Source organism: Sciurus carolinensis, chromosome 13 (genome assembly GCF_902686445.1).
Source record: "Sciurus carolinensis chromosome 13, mSciCar1.2, whole genome shotgun sequence".
NCBI classification, from domain to species: Eukaryota; Metazoa; Chordata; class Mammalia; order Rodentia; family Sciuridae; genus Sciurus; species Sciurus carolinensis.
In genome coordinates, this window is record NC_062225.1 from 52,505,543 (window position 1) to 52,527,149 (window position 21,607).

General features: G+C 35.4%; 1 protein-coding gene across 34 annotated transcripts in view; it reads left to right on the forward strand.

Moving 5' to 3' along the window:
* Nucleotides 1–21,607, forward strand: part of Nrxn1 (neurexin 1) — a 1,060,789-nt gene that overhangs the window by 443,176 nt on the left and 596,006 nt on the right. For all 34 annotated transcript variants that reach the window (XM_047521996.1, XM_047521998.1, XM_047521995.1 and 31 more), the window contains one exon: nucleotides 19,433–19,871. In XM_047521996.1, the coding sequence (XP_047377952.1) occupies nucleotides 19,433–19,871 (439 nt within the window). The remainder of the gene's footprint in view (nucleotides 1–19,432; nucleotides 19,872–21,607) is intronic.

Below are 21,607 nucleotides of genomic sequence, written 5' to 3' on the forward strand. Positions count from 1 at the left end.
AAGTAAAGATAGACTATTAGTTAGGGTAAAAACAAATCTGAAAACCTAGGGCTATGCACATATACTAGGGAAAACTGTTGCACATTCTTCTGGAACATACAACAATAAAAATGACAAGGTGTTTCAATAAGACATGTTTTTTTTTATGATGATGTGAGGCCAAATCTACACATCAAACTCATCAGTGTGTGCTACAGCAAAAGGCATCAAATTTAGAGTAGAATCACATGCTATAAAGGCCTGGATGACACTCCTCCATTGAGCATGCAGTATCCTGAATATAATCTTTCTTGCTGGACCATTCATATCGTATTCTGTATAAGTCAGGGTAAGGCCATCTGTTGGTAGGTTCACTGCAGTGGTGTGTGTTGTCTTCTTACTGTCAGGAAATAGTGGAAGGGTTTTTTAGGGAAATTAATTCCTGGACTTGGTCTGTGGCTTGACCAGCCACCTTTTATGTGCATAAGTTACAAAGTAGTGCAGTTAAAAAATGCATCTATAATTTCAAAAGTAGCTTTTATAATAATGTGCATCTACTTTATGTTTCTTTGTAATTCACAAACCGTCCTTGCCCAGTGGGCAGTGTGATATACCTTCGCTGAGAACTAGAAGTGGGTATTGTGGAGTCACAACTGGGTTTAAATATCCAAGTTACTAGTTCTAAGACTGCACTGTGGTAAGACTAAGCCACTCAATGCTTTCTGGCCCTCATTTTCTTTCATTTGTGAAGTGGGGATAATAATAGTACTGAGCATCTGGAACTCCATCCCTAAGAAGATGCTGCTTCATTCTTGCTCTTTACTTTCTGGTAATATGGATAAAAATATCATCATGTCTAATTCTGAGTCTCTGAAATGCTTAACTTTCCTCTGATTGTCTAATAACTAATACCTTCGAAGGTGTCCATATCTCTCACAGACCAGTTTACAAATTAACCACCATTAATGCTGATATTTCCCATCCAAGTCCTCCTTCCAAAACCCAGGCACAGATTCTTGTGCTTGACATTAGATTCTAAATTTTATTTTTGTATCTGTCTTGATCATTCCAAACTATTGTGTATGTTCCTAACTCCCTCCTTCAGAGTGGGAACTCCTCAGGGCCAGCTTCTGCATCTTTTTTATCATTAAATCTGGTTCACCTGACCCAGCCCCAGACACAAAGTCCACAAATTAACAACGCTTTCCCAACCATCCCCATACCTGATATAAATTGACAGTGGCAGGGGCAGTAACTGGGAATTGAACCCAGGAGCACTTTGCCACTGAACTACATCCCTATCCCTTGTAAGTCTTTTGAGACAGGGTTTTACTATGTTGCCCAGGCTGGCCTCAAATCTGTGATCCTACTGCCTCAGCCTCCAGAGTTGCTGGGATTACAGGCTTGCATCACTGAGCCCAGCTCCTGATCTATTTAAATATGAATATAATAGCCCATTTTAAATTCCCTGTGAATTATATTTGTATATTATCCAATTCTATTAAAAATAAGACTAGAAATACTTATAATACTGAGAGGAAAATAAGACAACTATTATCCAGATTGAACAGGTAAGAAAATTGAAAAGGTACTTGCCCAAATTCAGACAATGAATAGCAGAGCTGAAACTAGAACTGAAATTTGTCAATACTTATACCCTTATTACAATGCTCAATAGGTTCTGTCTAGTGAGAAAATATATGATCCTAAAGAAAAATGTTGGACAGGGAAAATGAAAGTTTACTCCCTGCCCCCATAGACCTGTCAGTTCCTCAGAAGTTGTCAGGATCTAGTCTTCTGATCAAACTCATTTGTTGTGATTTCATGTGATATGATGGAATGAACTTTTACTAGCTTTATGACTTTGGAAAAATTACTTAAGTTTATAGGCTTTGCTCCCCATGTCTGAAAGTGGGGACACGTAAAACCTACATTGGAGAATTGCTATTAATAATTAGTGATAATGGTACTCATGGATACTAACTGGTACATACTAGGAATCATTGAAGGTGGTTATTATTGTTATCATTGACTTTGAGATTAATAAAATCGTTCTCATAAGAAATGGGTCAAAGTATGTTAGTGAAAGAACACATTAAGACATATAATTTGCAAAAGTATCAAAGTCATATCAAACATTAAAAGATCCTTGATTAAAAAAAGAAAACTATATGATAATGTCATTTTAGCCAGAGTATATTGTAAAGGATTCTGCCAGAAAAATTTGGCATATCATATTTATAACCTATTTGCTACTGACACATTTTTAGCAATAGAAAATGACCTGACTTGTGACTTTCACACTGTGTGGGCATATGCCCTTGAAGACTAGGGATTTTGATTGCCTTCAGGTTCAAAATTCTGGAAAGTTCTTTGTATGAACTTCAGACCTATTCTGGTTCCTTGGTTCTCCTACTAACCCTGGGTCTACTTGAGGATCCAAGAATTTCTCTGCAACTAGCTTGAGTCTCTGAGGCTTCCTTAGGATAATTCCCATCTGCCACCACCACCTCTATTCCCCAGGTCTTGATGGATAGAGTACCTTGCCAATAATCAGGGCTTCTCTGAGAGGCATTTGGATTCTGCAAGTGATTATTGTACTAACACCAGTATTTCCAAAATTCTCCAGTCCTACCTGGGTCTCACTGTCTTTAAGCTTAGCGTCAGCTGGGTGAGAAACTACTCCAACTGCCTCCTTTTCCTTTTAATTTTCTTCTTCTTTTGTGTTTTAGAGATTGAACCCAGGGTCATTCAACCACTGAGCTACATCCCTAGCCCATTTTTAATTTTTTTTTTATATTTTGAGACAGGATCTCACTAAATTGCTTAGGGCCTCCCTAAATTGTGAGGCTGCCTATGAATTTGCAATCCTTCTGCCTCAGCCTCCTAAACCTCTGAGATTACAGGCATGGTGTGCACACCCAGATAATTTTCCCTGTTTCTAGGCTCTTCCCAGAGCATCTGAGTAGTTTTCTCCTTTGTATATGAAAGGAATTTCCCTCCAGTTATTTTAGTTATTTGCTCTGTGATATGTGGTATGATTCATGGGCACCTCTAACCCTATAACAGAATTTTTTAAAGTACAAATCCTGTAAAATATTTACTTTTCCTCTCAAATATTACGGCTTTACAAACAAAAAAATAAATTCTCATTTTTGATCTCCCGTGGATTTAAATCTTTGCAGACTCAAAACTGAGCAGGGATACACATTTCTCAAATGTGTTCGGACAAAGATTCAGTGGGTGGGTGAATACAGGGACAAGAAGAGATACTATTCTCAACAAAAGCATACTGGGTCAATGAAGAATTGAGAGGACAAAGGATAAAAATACATGTGTGTGACCTTTAACAAATTTTATCCCCATTATATCTAAGAATGCAGAAGTTACTTCTTTTTTGGTCTTCTCAAAACCCAAAAGACAATATAATTTTTCAAATTCCTAACTTCTTGATCAATTATCCTTCCCTGTGCAAACCTGGTCTTCTGAATGGTTATTTTTATTTTACCTTTTGAAGAAATCAGTGCCTGTTCCTTTAAGCCTCACTGTGGTTAGCATTTTATATTGGGATAATCTAACTAATATGTTCTTCAGAGGCTCCCTCATGTCAACTAGATTCTTTTAGAAACAGATCCATGGGCTTACAGCTAAAACCATGACCAGGAAAACTTACAATTCGTTCCACTCTAGGCATTCTGGTGTGGGGATTAAACTTAGACCTGATTATCAAAAAGAATGTTTACCAAGTGATCCTATGTGATTTGGTCAAAAACAGATTAATGTTATAATTAATGACCAACTGTCCCAACTACTTCTTCCAACAGAAGATTTACATCTACCAAGCATAGTGTAAGGTATTAAGTTACTCACCTCCTCCTGATCCATTCTGGTGACCAAGCTACCAGAAAACACTTGCATATCAAAATAATCATATCTGTGGTCCTACCAGCACTTTGAGTCTTTATGTAACAAGATTCAGGATACTATGAACAATCTGAAGAGTGCCGTGTTAGAAACTTAAAATAGGTGCATGATAATAACACCCTATAAAAAGAATACTGCCAGGCCTCCCACCATGTAGAACCTGTCCATTTGGTGGTTTTTCCTCCAGGCTGGAGGGGCTTATTATATTCTACACACATTTCGATCTCATTCCTTACATGATTGGTGAGACACATATTCCCACAGTTTCCAAATTTAGGGTTGCTTTCTGCAAATCACCCATGGAGCACAGCAAAGACTCACATGAAAAAACCTGTGAGAGTTCTTGAACAAGTCCTCGAGGCTTGAAAATATCTCCAAACCTCTAAAAAACAATAGTTTTCCTAAATGACATGTTAGCTGGAGGAGGGAGGAACAGCCGATTATTGGATTTACCACCTTCCTAAGGAAGTAATTGTAAGTGGGATTATACATTTCAATTAATAATGCATGGCTAACTGCACAACCTACTTACCAGTGCTATGGCAACACCCATCATTCTGTGAGGAAGAAAAGCCTTATATTTCACTTCTAGATTTCTCGCCCTTCATTCTTCCCTCAACACTCTGCTGGCCAGTTCATGTCCTCACCTTTCTTCCTTTCTGGAGACATTTCTTTTCCAGCAGCTAAGCTTGTTCTCTCTTGCTCTTGATATATTTGTTTGGATACTGAAATATTATGAGCCCCCAAAACATCAATTGTTAATATTCTGTATCAGGACCATTAAAATTTAGGTTTTGTTCTCTTTAATAGTAAATTAGATAATCAGAAATCCATATGTGTATGAGTATCATGATTTGGTAACAGCAGTTACTTGAGAGAATCCATTTATTAGAAAAGATCTCAAGGCTCTATTTTGAATTCTTTATTCCTTTTTTATAATCTATCACAATGCTCTCATTTCATTATGTAATTATAGTGTTACTGAGCATGAAGAGCTAAAATGTATAAGCATGAAGAGCTAAAATGTATATATTATATTCCATTTTGATTACACTGACCTATACACTTGTGGAAGTTAGTCCACCAGCAGTGCCAAAAGCCAAGAGGCTAGATCCATGACCTTCCCGGGACCATGAGCTGTTTAATTAGCTTTTATTTATTCATCAAGATTTTATTTAAAAAGAGATCTTAAGTGGTCTAGTTTTTACATTTGTCCTATAGACAATTGTTGATTTATTACTCTTCTTACTCCCGTACGAATGACTCTTAGGTGATTTCAACAGAAGCCACCTAATATGATCTCTCTCTCTCTCTCTCTCTCTCTCTCTCTCTCTCTCCCCCACTCCCATTACTCTCTCTCCCTCTGCCTTGCAATTTCATCTAGTTTTTGTAGAAGTTTATGCCAGACTCTTTATTCTTGGAGTCAGTATTATGAAAAGTTAACTACATTGTGGGGCTAAGGTGTGGGTTGAGACAGGAATAAGGAGAGATTACTAGATCTTTGAGGAGCATTTTGGGCTTCTGTTACATGGTTAGAGCAACCACCCAGGGTCCAGACTGCTCAGGTTTGAGATTTTATTCAAACCTGATTATATGCATTCAATTTCCTCATCTGTAAAATGAACTCGATTTTCTCAGAGTGTTTATGTCACAGCTCCACAGACAATAGTCTATAGAAAGCACTCTGGGAAATTCTGCAGCAGAATCTCAGTAGGTTGTTAATGTAGATTAAATGAGCAAAATGCTTAAAATAGTGTTATCTGTTTGATGAAACACCCTGGCTTGCCATTATTATTCTTTGGATAAAAATGGTTTTATTGAAGACTAGTATATGTTAAACATTAATAGTACATTGAGTTCTAATTTTAATGATATCTAATGATGACATCCCCCCCCCCAAAAAAAAAAAAACTACTAGTTACTAAAACTTGTGATAATGAATGCATTTCCAATAGATTGGTCAAATTGGGTTCTTCAGTACTAGAAAAATATTGCAATGCTGTGCTGTGAAAAGCTGGAAAAAAAAAGAAAAATCAGTAATAGTGATCCTATTTTTATTTAGAATGTTAATAGTTTGTTCATCATGGACTTTTTTACATTGTTTTTTTTTAAATATTGTATTGAAATATTATTTGTTTTGATTACTGAGATTTTAGCATCCCCCTTTATATTTCACAACCAAAGTAAATACCTCACCCACTTCACCCCATTCCTGAGCCTGCTGTATTGAATTTCACCAGTTATATAGTGAAAATACACAAGGTCTCCGATCTGAGTGCAGTTGGTGTATCTCTATTGTCTTGCTAATAAGAGTAAGCTCTAGCAGCCAATTCTAAAGATAAACCCCTCTTAGAATGTCATTCCTACTGATGTTAAATTTTGTTCTTTATTTTCAAGTTATAACTTAGAACTACCTTAGTTTAAGGAATTCTGAAAATTCACAATAAATTTTGTACTCCCTTGGAAACATGACCTGATAATTTGGTTCTAAGAATGAAGTGAGCACAGAGTAAGTGAGACACTAAGACAAAGAGACATGGGATTGCCACAGGAGTAACAGGTATCCTGAAATCAAGGGAGAGAGAGTAGGATGGGACCTAAAGGATTTTTTTTTTAAATTACCACCAGTTATTAAAAGAAACATATCTAATCTATTGAGCTACTTGCAGGGGAAAGAGAATAGGAATAAAAGGAATAAGGTGTCCCTTTAGTTACATGTAATAAAGGCACAATGACAGAGTTGAGAAAATGTGCCCAAGACCAGTACTCACTGAATAAATAGGAGCTCAGTGAATATCCCCTGAGTGTTGGAGAAGATGCACTAAAAGCTGCATCTATGAGTTTGGAATCAGATTAGATAAATACTGAGTTGGATCCCTGCATAGCTATCTATTAGCTGTGTAATTTGGATAAGATATTTGAACTTTTTGAGCCTTAGTATGGGGATAGAAATGCTCACTTCATAAGACTTCCGTGAGGGATAAGTGAGTTTATGTAATGTTGCTCAAAAAGCACGGGCACATTGAAGGTGCTTGATGGTTGGTTTGGGGTGCTATATTCACATTAATATTATATCAAGCAACATAATCAAGGGCAATTATGGGCAAAGTGAGCATAAGTGGCCAACCCCCAATGAACTGTGCTGAGGATTTGTTCAGCACAAGGCCAGGACAGAAGGCAGCCAAGTGGCTAGGCCTGAAGTGGGAACACCTGTCTATTTAGACACCAGAGAGGTGGCCAGCATAGCATTGGATCAGACTCTCCACTTACAAATAAAGCAAGAAGATGGCACCAAACAGATAGTAACCCAGCCAAGCCACTAGTTGCCCAAGAATGCAGGGTAAGTCAGTAGCATAGAAGCTGCATTCTATAGATGAGAAAGAGAGCAGGCCTGACTCAGAAAACTGCTCTTCTAGAGAAAAGGGGTTGGGACACAGGCTGGTTGAGTGCAAAGTATTGAAGAGAATATCTGATGACAGTCTTACTGGGCAGAGATAACTGCAAAGTGGCCTTTTATTTCACACAGGAACAAATAGCATATTTGGAGACAGGTCAGCTTCTGCTATTCATATTAAACTGCTGACAGAAGCTTACATTCTCATCTTTATTTTCTCATACCAATGTGTAATTTCAAAAATCTCCAGTTCCTTCCTCATTGTATATTATCACTGAGAGAGAGAAAAAAATTATCTTCTATTGACTTTAGGACTTTATGGAGCCCAGACATGTCAAGGGAGTTTTCCTGTTCTCAGTCCTCAGAGAAAATGTACCTGGTAACTAATACAGTTACTAAGTATCTGGCCAGACCAGTGAAAAAATGTAGCCATTTGCATATTTGGTCTAGGATGCTCAGTAACTGTTGTAGCTGTTCTGAAAGTATTCAATTGCCTATTATTTTTAAATTGAAAGAAAAAATGATTATAACTTTCAGCAACCTATAAACATAGATCTCCAGAAATAAGAAACATGTGAAAAGCTCCTTGAGATGGTTTCATTTCTCTTAGCAGCTCGTTGAGTTTTCCAAGCAGGCAGGAAATGCGCGCACACTGTTATCTTTCAGGCAAGCAGACCCCACACCTGCTATCCTCCTGAAGTTGTGAAGCCCTTTTTTCTTCCTATTCTTCACCTTCTTGGGCTACCTAGATATTTGAAACCAGCATTCAAGTAATCCAGACACCAGTCAGTTTTCCTTGGATTGGGTGAGAGTTTGGACTTTGTATTTTTTATTTTAGTGAAATTCCTTGGCAAAAGCCCTGCTCCTGCCTGGGAGCTGATTGAGCTTCCGGAGAGCCAATATGTTTCTCAGTTCTCCAATTTAAATGCTGCCAAGAATTTCCTAACATGTGCCATGAGAAATTCAGCTGCACATAAAACCCCATTCATTAAATAAACAGTTAACTAAGCAACCCCTGGCAAAAGGCACAACCCATCCAACATCTGAAGCACTTGGGACCTTCCAAAGGAAGTAATTAAAGAATACATTAAAAAGAAATATCCCAGTACTTAGCAGTCATAATTGAAAAATAACTGTTTGCAACCTGGGGTCTCTATACTTTTTAGGGTTTTTGAAGTTAATGTGCTCAAATTTTCAACAAACCTAGAAAAAAAATTTCACGAATTTACTCATTTTGGTACAAGCTAAGTAAAACATCTATTTTCATCAGGGTATAATTTGTCAACTTATTGCTATTACAGAGGCCACCTCATTTTGTCATTTAGATGCCCTTGGTGAATTTTAAATGAACAATTTAAGTATTCCTTAATGGATATTATTTGTTTAGTTGATGAAGTCTTTCAAAATGTAGAGTTCATGAGATATAAGATAAGAGTTAAGAAATTCAGGAAGTGTTCATATAACATTAGCATTTGAAGGTGATTAATTATGAAATGCTTCTTTGCTTTGCAGAAAAGTAGTCATATATGTAAATAAGAAGCACTCCCCTCTTGCACATTAACAATCTTAACATTTAAGAACTTGCACATTTAAGATTATAATAGTAATATGGTTACTCTTTACACTTAACTAATACTGCAAAATAGGAGTATTAATAACCTCCTTTGATTTAGAGGGAAACTGCTTGGAACTTGCCCAAGGCAGCAGTGTAACCAGTTAAGTAGCAGAGCAGGCAAACCAAGGACTGTTTGAATATGAAACACATACACACACACACACACACACACACACACACACACACACACACATACAAAAATACGTATCTTGCATTGCATTTATCAGATCAAATCTACCTTGAGAAATCTTTTTATTGTAGGTGCTGAAAACAGTAGCATTGGCTTCTGCTGATGCCTTTAGGGCTTTCAGGCAGAGGCATGGGTGAGTGGAACAGGCAGGTGGCCCGTGAGAGAGGGGATTCATGCAACTTGGATAATCCACAAATTGGATAGCCAGCTCCTCAGGTTTCAGGTTGAGGAAGAATAATAGTCCCATAGTTTTTACTACTGATGACCTCATAAAAACAATCCCATAGAAAGAATACCAACAAATTAAATAGGCCGTTCTAGGCCCTGTTTACAGGTATGTGGATCCTGTCTTATTTACGATTTACTATTCTGAACTGAACTCTCTGTGTGACCTTGACAGGTGACCTTGCCTCCTCAAGAGAGCTGCTATTAAAGTGGAGTCATTTACCCCAGACAACAAATATCTCCAATGTACTGGCAAGTTGCTCCCAAGTACATTAATGCAAATAACTGCCAGGGCTTTGTGCTTAAAACTGCATTCCATTTTGTTGTTGTTGTTGTTGTTTTAATCCCTGATTTTCTCTCTCTAGTTGTATAAATTCCAACTAATAAAATATTTTTCTAGATTGAAACTAGATTCTGTGATAGATTAAAAATCAAAATTATCTTCCTTTGTAGATTATCACCATACCAATAATAATAATAAAAGGAATGTAATTGTAAGCATGATACAATTTCCTCTTGCTATTCAAAAGTACTTCTAAGTGAATTTGAATGTATAACATCCCACATTTTGGAAAGTTATATCAGAACAACTTGAATACTTCTGTTATATATTTTCATCTTGTCCTTATAGAGAACAAAAACCTCTATGTGATTCCATATGTAAACAGTATAGAATAACTAATGTAAATGGCCTTGTTGAAAGGGATTTCCCATATCAGAACATATTATAAAGCTACAATAATTAAATAAGTGAAGTGAAAACAAATCACAAAGAAAATAAGTCAACAAAACCAAATAGACTACTCATTGTGCTGGGTTTGTGGCTCAGTGGCTTAGCATATATGAGGCGCCCGGTTCCATTCTTAGCACTACATATAAATAAGTAAAATAAAGGTCAACCAACATCGGAAAAAAAAATACCAAATAGAATACTCAGTAACATATCCTTTTATATATAAGAATTTAACATGTGAAAATTTTAAAAATCAGTGGAAAAATATTCAAAAATTGTGATGTTTCAAATAAGTAACCATTTAAGTGGGAACAATTTTGATTTCTCACCTTAATCAGAGAATAAAATATTTTCAAATGCATGAAAAAGTTACACATGGGGCTGGGGTTCTGGCTTAGTGGTAGACCACTCACCTAGAACACCTGAGGCACTGGGTTCAATCCTCAGCAACACATAAAAATAAAATAAAGGTATAAAAAGTTAGACATACACCATAGATGCAAGTACATTTAATCAAGTAATAAATAATTTACATGGAAATAGCATTTTTCTCAAATCTGTCTTGGGGAAGAACTTTCTAACCTTAAAAGTGATGAACATGATGAAAAAGTAATAATACATGAAACTGTTAGAACTCTGGTACAGCCAAACAGCAAACACTGTGCGATTGCAATCCAAAAGGAAAAGACAGATTTTATAGTAAATGGCAGTTTCTTTATAATTTATGTATATATGTGTACATGTGTGCATATTTATATATGCATATATATATGCAGAATATGTATATGTATAAATCTATATGCATAGTACATAGATATTCATAAAATAAGGAATATATTTTATACTTATACTAATGACCACCTCCTTAGGAAAATTGTAAAATTGGGTGGTGGAAGATATATCGTTAAGCTCATGAGGTTGGGCACACAAAAGAATATTTATTGGTTAATCTAAACATGATATCTGGTGTGACTATTTTGTTATTATCACTTCATTCTTGGTTCATTAGAAGATGGACTATTTTAAAAAATAAATAAATTTTTTCCCTCATTAAGACTTGCAGAAGAGTAATGAAGTCATCTGATAAGGAAATGTGTCTTGTCCTTATCTGCAGTATCTGCTGGCTTGGAATTAGGCTTTTTTATATATATATTTTAAGTGTAGATAGACACAATACCTTTATTTTATTTATTTTTATGTGGTGCTGAGGATGGAACTCAGTGTCCAGATAAGGGCTCCACTACTGAGCTACAACCCCAACTCCTGAAATTAGGCTTTAAACGGCCACTTATGATGTGCTACATTCTTCAAGATCATGAAAGACCAATGCCAAAAATATCTTTATCTCTTACTTTCAAAATAAAAACAATTTATTGTTTCTGTAACTTATGCATTATAATAAATACAATCAGTGGGGGGATTACTGCAAGGTTGTTTTTCACTCAAGACTTTCATATTTGAGCATTATTTTATTGCAAAACTAACACAACTTTAAAGTTAGAATTGCCTTTAAATGAGCTGTGGTTCCCTCTATACTTCCCTTCCTACTAGGTTGATGCGACCAGGACTACTCTTCATTTGTAATTGCTCAAATGTCTCTCAAAACCCTAGGGCCTATGGTAGAAATAGCCCATTGCTCTAGGGAGAGAGAGAGAGAGAAAGAGAGGGAGAGAGAAGGAGAGGGGAGGGGAAGGGAGAAGGGAAGCAAAGAAAGGAAGGAAGAAAAGGAAAGAAGGAAGAAAGGAAGGAAGGGAAGGAGGGAAAAGAAAAGAAAAGGAAGGAAACATGAAAAACACTGAAGTCCTCATTACTTTTTCTGATTAGAGATTTGACAAGTAACAGCAGTTTGGACAGCTCCTTAGATTTCCCAGGCTCAGTTTTCTCATCTGAAAATAAGAGGATTGATCCAGTTTGTATTAAAAAAAAAATCTGTATCTCAAATCTCATATTACTGAAATCTGTGACTTATTTTCCAATATGTTTTTTGAAAGACATTACAGAATCGCTAATATCAGAAAAATAGAAATTGCTGTTTAATATAACTCAAGTTCTTTGGCTACGTACCCACATGCCACCAAAGGCTTCATCAAATAAAACTGTTGACGTAGGGTCAATTCAGTCTTTTAACCACCAAGGCCAACTTTTATTAGATGTCATCCAGTGTTGTCTAGATAACTTCAGGCAGCTCATTGGATGGTAGAAAGAGGCAAGAACAAAGCAAGAGGGATTTTCTTTTCCTTTTCCTTATTTCATGAATAGGATGCATTTGGTCAGGTTTAATTGGGACTAACAAAATATGTTTCTTTCTCTGCATTGCACAAAAAATATTTTTTAATTTCCAATTTTTAAGTAATCCTTGGTTTCACATTAAATGTCACATGCCTTTGTTGAGAAATGATGTTAATATAATTTGTTATTATATTCTATTACTTGTTATTTTTGTTTGGGGAAAGTGACATATTTAATTGAAGATTTTTATCAGCACATGATCTCTGGATACAATTAGATTACAGGAAAAACCACCAACTCCCTTCCTCTCCAAAACCCTCTTGTCCTTCGAATTTCATCATATGCTTCTTAGAATTAAGCTTCAATGATAAACACTGTTTTGAAAAACGTATTAGGCTGTTTGTATGGGACTTGCACCTTTTTTGTGCTATCCCCCTATCCTTCCCCTTTTCTAGTCTACTCTGCAGAGTATGCGCTACACTGGGTGCATGCGTGCCTCAGCTGGGTACGTTCCAACTACAGATGAAAACTTTTGTGGTGCGAAATTCCCAGAAGAGCTTACACCACACTGACCCCTTGTCAGTTAGGTTCATCTTTTCCTATGTTTTTACTGGAAGCAGGTTCTTTGCTAGCCCCTTGGTGTAAGAAAGTGAATGACATAAGAAACTTGATTTTAGATGGGAAACAGGGTAACAATGAGTGTAATGATTTGAAGGAAAAAAAAGTTAGCACCTGCCTCTACTTTTCTTCTATACTTATCTCTTCATGGTGGCAGAAACAGAGAGAAAAATGTTTAATTTTCCACCTCCATTTAATCATAAAAGAATAATCTGGTTTGTTCCATTTTAGGTTTTTTTGGGTTTTGTTTTTGTTTTTTGGCTATAGCTCTTTCTACCTTCAGATTGTGCAAACCTCACAAATGCTAAAATGTGCTTTTAGTCTAAGACATTTGTGATACCAAGTAAGTAAGACCATCTGAATATTTTAGTTAAGCTCTCTCTAAATTTTTAATTATCAGGTATTATTTTGTGTACATTTATATTTGTTATATATGGTATACATTATATTTTATGTATTATCTACTTATCCATTGAGAGTTATACCATATATTGTAATATGTGCATATTTTATAGACCTCGATGTCATCAGGTTTGACATAGGTATAAACATTTATATCTGGTAAATGTGTACCACATATAGTTTACATATTGCCAATATATTTATCAATAGTAAATATTTAAGAGAAACTAAACTGTTCCATTCTCAGTGGATCATGTGTTACTGGATTGGACATATGCACAGAGGAGTAACTACAATTGCATTTTTGTAAGCACTGTGTTAGTATGTGCCTAGCAAGTGCTTATGAATGAATCAAACATGTCAGGCATTGAAAAATCATTTCAAAATAATAAATGAATTAATACTGTTGGAATGAAAGCTGAAATTCATTTTATTTCCTTTTCCAAGTTGTTCCTTAGGTCATACCAAAACAAATACAATTGATCTGCTAAAATTACTTGGAGTATCCCTTGTACTTTTCACTTATAGGCTTGCTTTTGGTTGTATTTTGAAATAAATGTACTGCTGCAAAGAGATGATGGCTAGAATGATTACAGATGGAGAAAAAAATTGAATTGAATTCAGCCATTTGAAAAAATATTTTCACTTGATTTTAATAGAGCTAAATTATTGTTTATATCAAACAAACAAAAATAAAAACTAAAGTAGCAGCTCTCTTAAATAAGTCTTAAACCTCATAAAATTGTAGGATATATCTGCAACCTCCTAGGTGACATGCCTAACTTTAAAAAAACTACGTGATCATTGTGGAAACAAATAACCCCTCTTAAACTGAACTTGAAGAGACATTTTAATTGATAGGCACATTATAAATTCTTCTGATAAATTGTGATATTTGATTCACTTAGAGATATTTTAAAAAGGGCAGATGGAAGGAACAATAATGAGTTTTTTGAAACAAAGCTTGTAACTCAGAGCAAGGTCATCCTTTTGCATGATTGCAAACAGTTGTTTGATTGTAAATCTACTTAGCAACTGCTATCAAATGCTAAGTGAGATTTTCTGCTAAAGCAGTTCAAAATTTGCATCATTAGCTATTCAAACATTATTAGAAATAGTCATGATAAAGACATTCCCTATTTGTGCTTCCACATGTTTTTTGATAAAATGGAATAATGTTACCTAACACATTAATACATATAAAACTCTTGTAACAGGATCTAATAGAAAATGAACTGATAGCTCTTACTAATTCTTATGAATCGTTTTGGTCTTGTTGGCAGTTTTTGTTGTTAGATGGCACAGAAACCAGTTAATGAGAGTAAACAAACTCCCAGTATAGTCTACCTACTCTGTACATGTATTTGTTTCCAGGCTAAGTAACTTTACAGAGAAAACTCACAGTGTACCTCAAACTGCTGTGCAGGTCTCATCACTGTAATTCCTTTAAAACACAGAGCAATCAACTGTTTGCCTTGTTAACTGTTATCCTCGTTAAGACAATTAGATTATGCAATTCCCTTAATTCAATATAAGAATAATAATATTATCTCTCACAACAATAACAACATTAATATAAGCAGCTAATATTTGCTAGATTGTTTGCTCTGTGCAGGTCTTCCATTCTTAGCACTTTAATTGAAATATACTTTATTTTTTCCAATAACCCTACTGTGGTCAATATTATCATCCTATGTTCCAGATAAAATACTGAGCCTTGGCAAGGTTGAGGAAACTTGTACCAGGTGACAGGTTTGCAAATGGATGAACTAGAGTTTCCTCTGAAATCTGACTTGAGAACCTGATCCTTAGACCTTATATGTTATCATTTCCAAGTAGGGAAGAGAAAGCCAAGGCAGATTGAAATGAGCCATTCATGCTGTTACAGGGATGTTCATAATGAATTCTGAATATCTGAATGGCTCCTTGACTCTAAATTTAGTACTCATTTCACCATCCCATGGCTTGTCATAGTTAAGGTATGAAAAACCTGGATCCATGGGTGTTAATTAATTCAGGAGTCTCGCTGAAACTTCTAGACTGATGCATATCTTTATTTTAAAAAATCATTATCTGAGTGGCAAATGTTTTCTCACTGAAATACTTATTTTGTGTACTCCCACTCTTTAGGAAGAGCCTTATATGTCTGCCACCAGTGCTTCAATACCATCTCCACAACCCTTAGAGAGATTTAATCCTTGAGGCACTTAAGATGCAATGGATTTCTCTTTTTCTGGATTAATGTCGCAATATATCTCACACTAGAGAACAATACATCGCCATCAAAAACCACAACTGGAAAAAGTCAGAAAAAGGGAAAGAACAATAGGGGGCTTTTACCTTTGCCCCAAATCACATGGTGTATGGGAAAATAAACTCAAGAATTCATAGATAGGATACACCTGTCCTTTGTAGATATCACTTTTAGAAATTAGAAAACTGAGATATACAGGGTTTGGGCAATTTGGCTTAGATAATTACTGCTCAAATTAAACCAAGTTTTCATACAAACTCTGAAACCTGTAACTTGTATCCTGTAACTTTCTTGTTTGTCCTGTACTGTCCTGTTTTCAGGGTTGTTATCAAGACCAAGTATGATAGTTAGTGAGTGTCTATCTCAAATGTCTAGCCTAGGAGAGTAGAAACACAACCAGTTACTTCCTATTCTTATTCTTGCCTATCAAAGTTGAAGGGACATTTTCAAAGTCATAACAAATGTTGAAGGAAAAGGAAAAAAAAGTCATAACAATACATTGAAATTTTATGGTGACTGAAAACAAAAACTAATAAACACTGAAAAAACTGAAAGCACATTTTATGTCTCTATTCCTTTGATACTTATGATGGAAATTCTTGAAGCATGGAAGTGAAATTAAACATTTTAAATTGCTTTAAAAAAGTCAATTATCCCAAAAGAAACCTTGATTCTATAAACAGATCCAAATGAGTATGCAATAATATCACCAGTGGCTAGGTTAATAGAATATATAGATTTGCTCAAAAGTGAAACTTTTGTGACTTTCTAAATAAGAAAAAAAAGTGTATGGATAAGTATAAAGTAATCCCATGATTGAGTACTACAATGTTAGAAGCAAAAATAGCTTACACATGAATTTTAGGAAGATTCAAAATACTTACAGCTATTCATTATTCTAACTGAACTAGATTCAGGTCATTTTAAGAGTAAGTCTAACTTTAGATATGAAGAGTAATTATGAAATCTGGGTCAGATGAAGTAGTAGTGTCAATTGAGAACTACATGCCTATCTATCCAAAATTGTTTCTTTTTTCTAGAGTATCCTTTCAATTAATACAAAATGGGGAGGAAAAAAATATACACTGTGCTTCTCCTCAAGATAGTTCTCAGAAAATGATTCCACCCCTGGAGAGGTCTAACCCAGGAGTTAATCACTCTAAAAGTGATTCACACCCCACAAAATGAATTTGAACATGAGGTTTCCTCATGTATAGGCAACTTGTCATTTGGAAACTGGATATGCCCAGACCTTTTCACATTCTCCTAGAGAAAGAGCCATAAAATAGCAATTAAGTTGTGAGATTGGTTCAAAGTACTGCATTCTGTCACATATTAACTACATGCTTAAATTATTGTTGTTGTTTTTATTTGTCTATAATCTGAGCACTAGGTTTAGAAAGTAAGCAAGTTATTCAACTCTTAACAAATATTTATTGTCTTCTCTGTGCCAGGCACTGATCTTGGTCACAAATGGTTCCTGCCTGCATAAAGCATAGCTTCTGGTGGAGATTTGTTTCTTGGGACTGGGGTTGGAGGTTGGGCTTGGTCTCATCACCAAGACACCCAATTCACTCATAAGATGATGATAAATCTCTCACTGAAATCCGCTCACAGTTGCCCTAACCCCACATCCTTCAACTTTGTAGTGACTGATGTTGGATTCATGAGAAAATATATTTCGCCATACACCTACTTTATCATGTCAGAAACTCCCATTTCTATAAAGGTGGTTTGACTGCGTGGGCAGCGTATTAGCATTGTTCAACAGAAGCATTTGCATCATATGAGCCAGAAAATATGCATTCCTTATTAAAATATGTGTCCAAAATCTCTCTAAATATTAAAATATAAACTACCAGGAAAAATGAAAAAAAGAAAACATTATAGCATTGGGTAGCATGAAAATCATGGGAAGAGGTTATAACTTGGAAAATCATCCATGAAAAGCATTTTCTCCACTTCTATAGATCTCCAGAGAAAGGCAGTCCTAAATCAACTTTCCTCAGGCTTAATAGCTCTTTTCTCTTTTCAAGACAGTATTCGTAAGAATTAATGTAATTCCTTTTTTGTTATTGCTTAAGTTCATTTTCTTTTCCTTTGTTGTCAATAGATGCTCGTTAAGTCATTGTACATATTTATTCAAAGAACATGAGATACCATGTTCTTTACAATAATCCTTCTTCAAGATTAAGAAAAATTGAAACCACAGGCTTAGCACTGGATAGATGTGCCATTTATTGGATGCAAATCAAGTATAAAAAACAATTATATAATATGGGCTTATTTTCTAAACATTTTCCTATAATGAATAAATTTAGAACCCAAATCTCTATTAGAGTATGATAAAATGATAAAATAACATGTAGTTTGATGTGGTTGAAATTTATAGAAAAGCTATAATGCTTTTGGCATTGGATTGACTGCCTTGAAGTGATTTTTCTCATTTACATGCATTTTCTTATGTAATAGTTATAATCATCCTGCATAGTGTTAGTTCCCTTTAAGGAAGAAAAACTAGGTTTGAGAGATCATACTGCTAGGTAATGCTGGAGCCAGAATTTGAGTTTAAGGAACCCAGTACCAGAGCTTGCCCTCTTAATCACTCTGAAAAATAAAACTTCCACTAACAAATCATAATAAGAAGTTCACCAGCTTGAGCTAAAAGAAATCATGTCTCTTGGTTCAACTGGCCACAGGTTTAAAAGATACATTACTGTGATGATTCAATTGACATCATAGCATTAGTCAATCAGATACAGGCAGTTTTATTTTTCCTGTCATATAAATATATTTTTATATATGGATAAACAGATTTATTTATTCACAGCCACATTAATGTGAAATTTTCAGTCACTTCTTAAAATAATTTCAAGTTATCTGGACATGAATAATTCACCCTTAAGTCAATATGGGCCATGTGTTTTAGAAATGTTATCATCTGCTTTATGCATTTTATAGAGAAATGATACCATATTTTCTTTTTCCTTATGTCAAAATACCTATACATTTATTAAACTTGATGTGATAACAGATGCATGAGGTGAGCTCTGCCAGTGACTTTACCCAATATCTTATTTGGATTTTCATAGAACCCTCGGACTATCATCAAACATTCAGAACTGCCCAGCCACTTTAGATGAAGTGCCTTAGAAAATGAGCATACCAGAAAAACCTCACTTGGCATTTAAAGAAATTAAAAGTAAAATGAAACAGGAGGAGCACATAGGTTGAATGGATTTAGAGTAAACAGGACATTCCACGCATGGTGGTCCATGTTATCTAACAGGAGTCAGTTATCAACTCATGGAAGGATAGCAAAGGGCATTCCACATCTTAGTTATGTTTCATGGATTTTTCTGAGAAATTTCAGGCTGCTTAACACCTCAACTTTATGTGATTATCTTACAAAGTAAATATGCACGATTAAAATATAGACACTAGAAAGGTCTATACTTTAGGGGACAAGTATATTTTTTAAAATCCTACTTCAAATGCTTAAGTGATGGAAAAACTAAATCATCTCAATACTCATACTTAATTTTAAAAGTATAATAGTCAACTAATAAAACAACTACCTTTAATAAACTTAAGTGTTTATTTAAATATTGCATAGTTATTTAAAACTCTTTGCACAAATATTTAAGGCAGTCTATGTGCCCATACTAGCACGTATACTATCGAAATCAAATTAATGTCCAGTGAGTTGATACTTGAATTTTATTTGTTTGAAAAAGACTTCTTTATAGAACAAAATTAACTAGTATTTTGGGCTTTTTATCATGTACTTACAAGTTACATGAGCTAATAACAAGTTCCAGATATTAAAATATGAAATCTATTTTCTCACTGCTATTCTCTACCCACAGGTTGTGTATAAAAATAATGATGTAAGGCTGGAATTATCTCGACTTGCCAAGCAAGGAGATCCTAAGATGAAGATCCATGGAGTCGTGGCATTTAAATGTGAAAATGTTGCAACTTTGGACCCAATCACTTTTGAAACTCCAGAATCTTTCATCTCTTTGCCTAAATGGAATGCAAAGAAAACAGGCTCCATATCCTTTGATTTCCGTACAACAGAGCCAAATGGCCTCATTTTATTCAGCCATGGCAAGCCAAGACATCAAAAAGATGCCAAGCACCCACAGATGATAAAGGTTGACTTCTTTGCAATTGAGATGCTGGATGGCCACCTCTACCTCCTCTTGGACATGGGGTCAGGTACCATAAAAATAAAAGCCCTGCAGAAGAAAGTGAATGATGGAGAATGGTATCATGTAGACTTCCAAAGAGATGGACGGTCAGGTAATTTATCATTTTTCTATACTGTTTATCTGCTGAAATATCCCACCAAACTCAGAAGGAACTAATTAATCATAGTTGCACATCAAAAGTCGAATGCTCAAATGGCTTCTAGAGTAGTTTCTTAAGTGAACATATATTGGGTAATTAAGTGCCAATTCTTGCAAGAAATCTACTCTTGAACTTGGCAAATGACAAATTTCAGGATTCTTGTATTCTCAAATATATCTTATGTCATTGGACATTTGGAGGTACCTGAACTGGCAAATATAAACTACCAAAATATTGGAGTGATCCACATGTAAAATCTTTACTTTGGTACAGCACACTTTTATCCCAGGAGGATCTATTGAAAATGCTTTAATCTAATGGAGTAGATTCAGAGCTCTTATGCCTTCCACATACCCTCCCTTTGGACTTTGAAATTCTACCAGCAGGATTTTGTTCCTCTGGCTTCCTTCTGTTTCCCTTTATTTCTCAAAGAAGGGAGGATGAGAGTGACGGGGAAAATTTCCCTGAAATAATTACATTTATACTGAAATTAGGTAGTTGCTTAGGGAGAATAGATTTTGACTAGTATGCACTTTGAATGAAAAGGATCATCCAGGCAGAGGAAAGAATATTTGTGGAAATCCTTATAAGAAGAAGGAAGACGGGAAGGGAGAACAGGAGGGAAAGAGAAAGAAAGGTAGAGAAGAAAGAAAGAAACAAAAAAGAAATGTCTGTTTTAGGTACTACTAGATAATATTTCTTTTAAGCTCTTCATGTATTGCCTTTATTGTCCTTCCTTATTTAAAAATCAAATTACATCATCATGAAGGTATCTGAATTTAGACCTATACGCTCCCCTCCTCCATTTTCCCCCAACTCTTTCATTTGCTTAAATATTAAAACCCTACTCTGGATTTTCTTCTAAATAGCAATGTAAACTTGGCTAAGGCATTTTTTAATGGGTCCACATTTCTTAATCTATAAAACAAAAGTTGGGAAAGTCCCCTTCCAAACCCAGTGACAGGCAATCCACAATGACAGGGAGGATTCAATATTTCTACAAAGCTTTCCAGATGACTGATGATTCATCAAATTTGGGAACTACACACCAGATGCCACCTGGTGCTTCTTTCAGAACCAATAATCTGTGATGACCATCCTGTTTCAGAAGGGCCATGCTAAAGTCCTGGGCCTTCATTTCCTCCCATCCTTCTGGGCGGGAGCTCTCTTTCTACTCATTGACTTTGGTTTCTCTGAAGTCGAAATGTTTTCTATATCCCTATTATCCATGCTTTTCTCCATGTTTATTGATGAAGAATATTGTATCTGCCCTCCAAGAAATATCTTTTTCATGCAGTAAAATAAAGAAATAGAAAAAATAAGAATTGGAAGAGTAGAAGGAAGGACAGAACTCATTGCTCTGCTCCGCAGGTATCTCGAAAACTCTATTTCTGATTCTTCTCTCTAGAAAAGTCCTCCTCCATTTTCTCAGTTTTATAGAGAAGTCTGCAAGGTTCTGGATTCCTCTTTGTTTTCTTCTGATTAATCTGAAAAAAGTTCTTGATGCAGAAATATAATAATAGAGTGCCTCCTTCTGGCTCCCTCCAGTCTCTCTGCCCTTGTTACAACTGATTTGCTACTTAAGAACTTTCAAGCAAGAATTTAAAGGAGGGTGGATGCAGGGCTAATCTAGCACTTTCAAATATTAGCCTATGGATGGTATAATTGGACTTAAGATATACATGTAA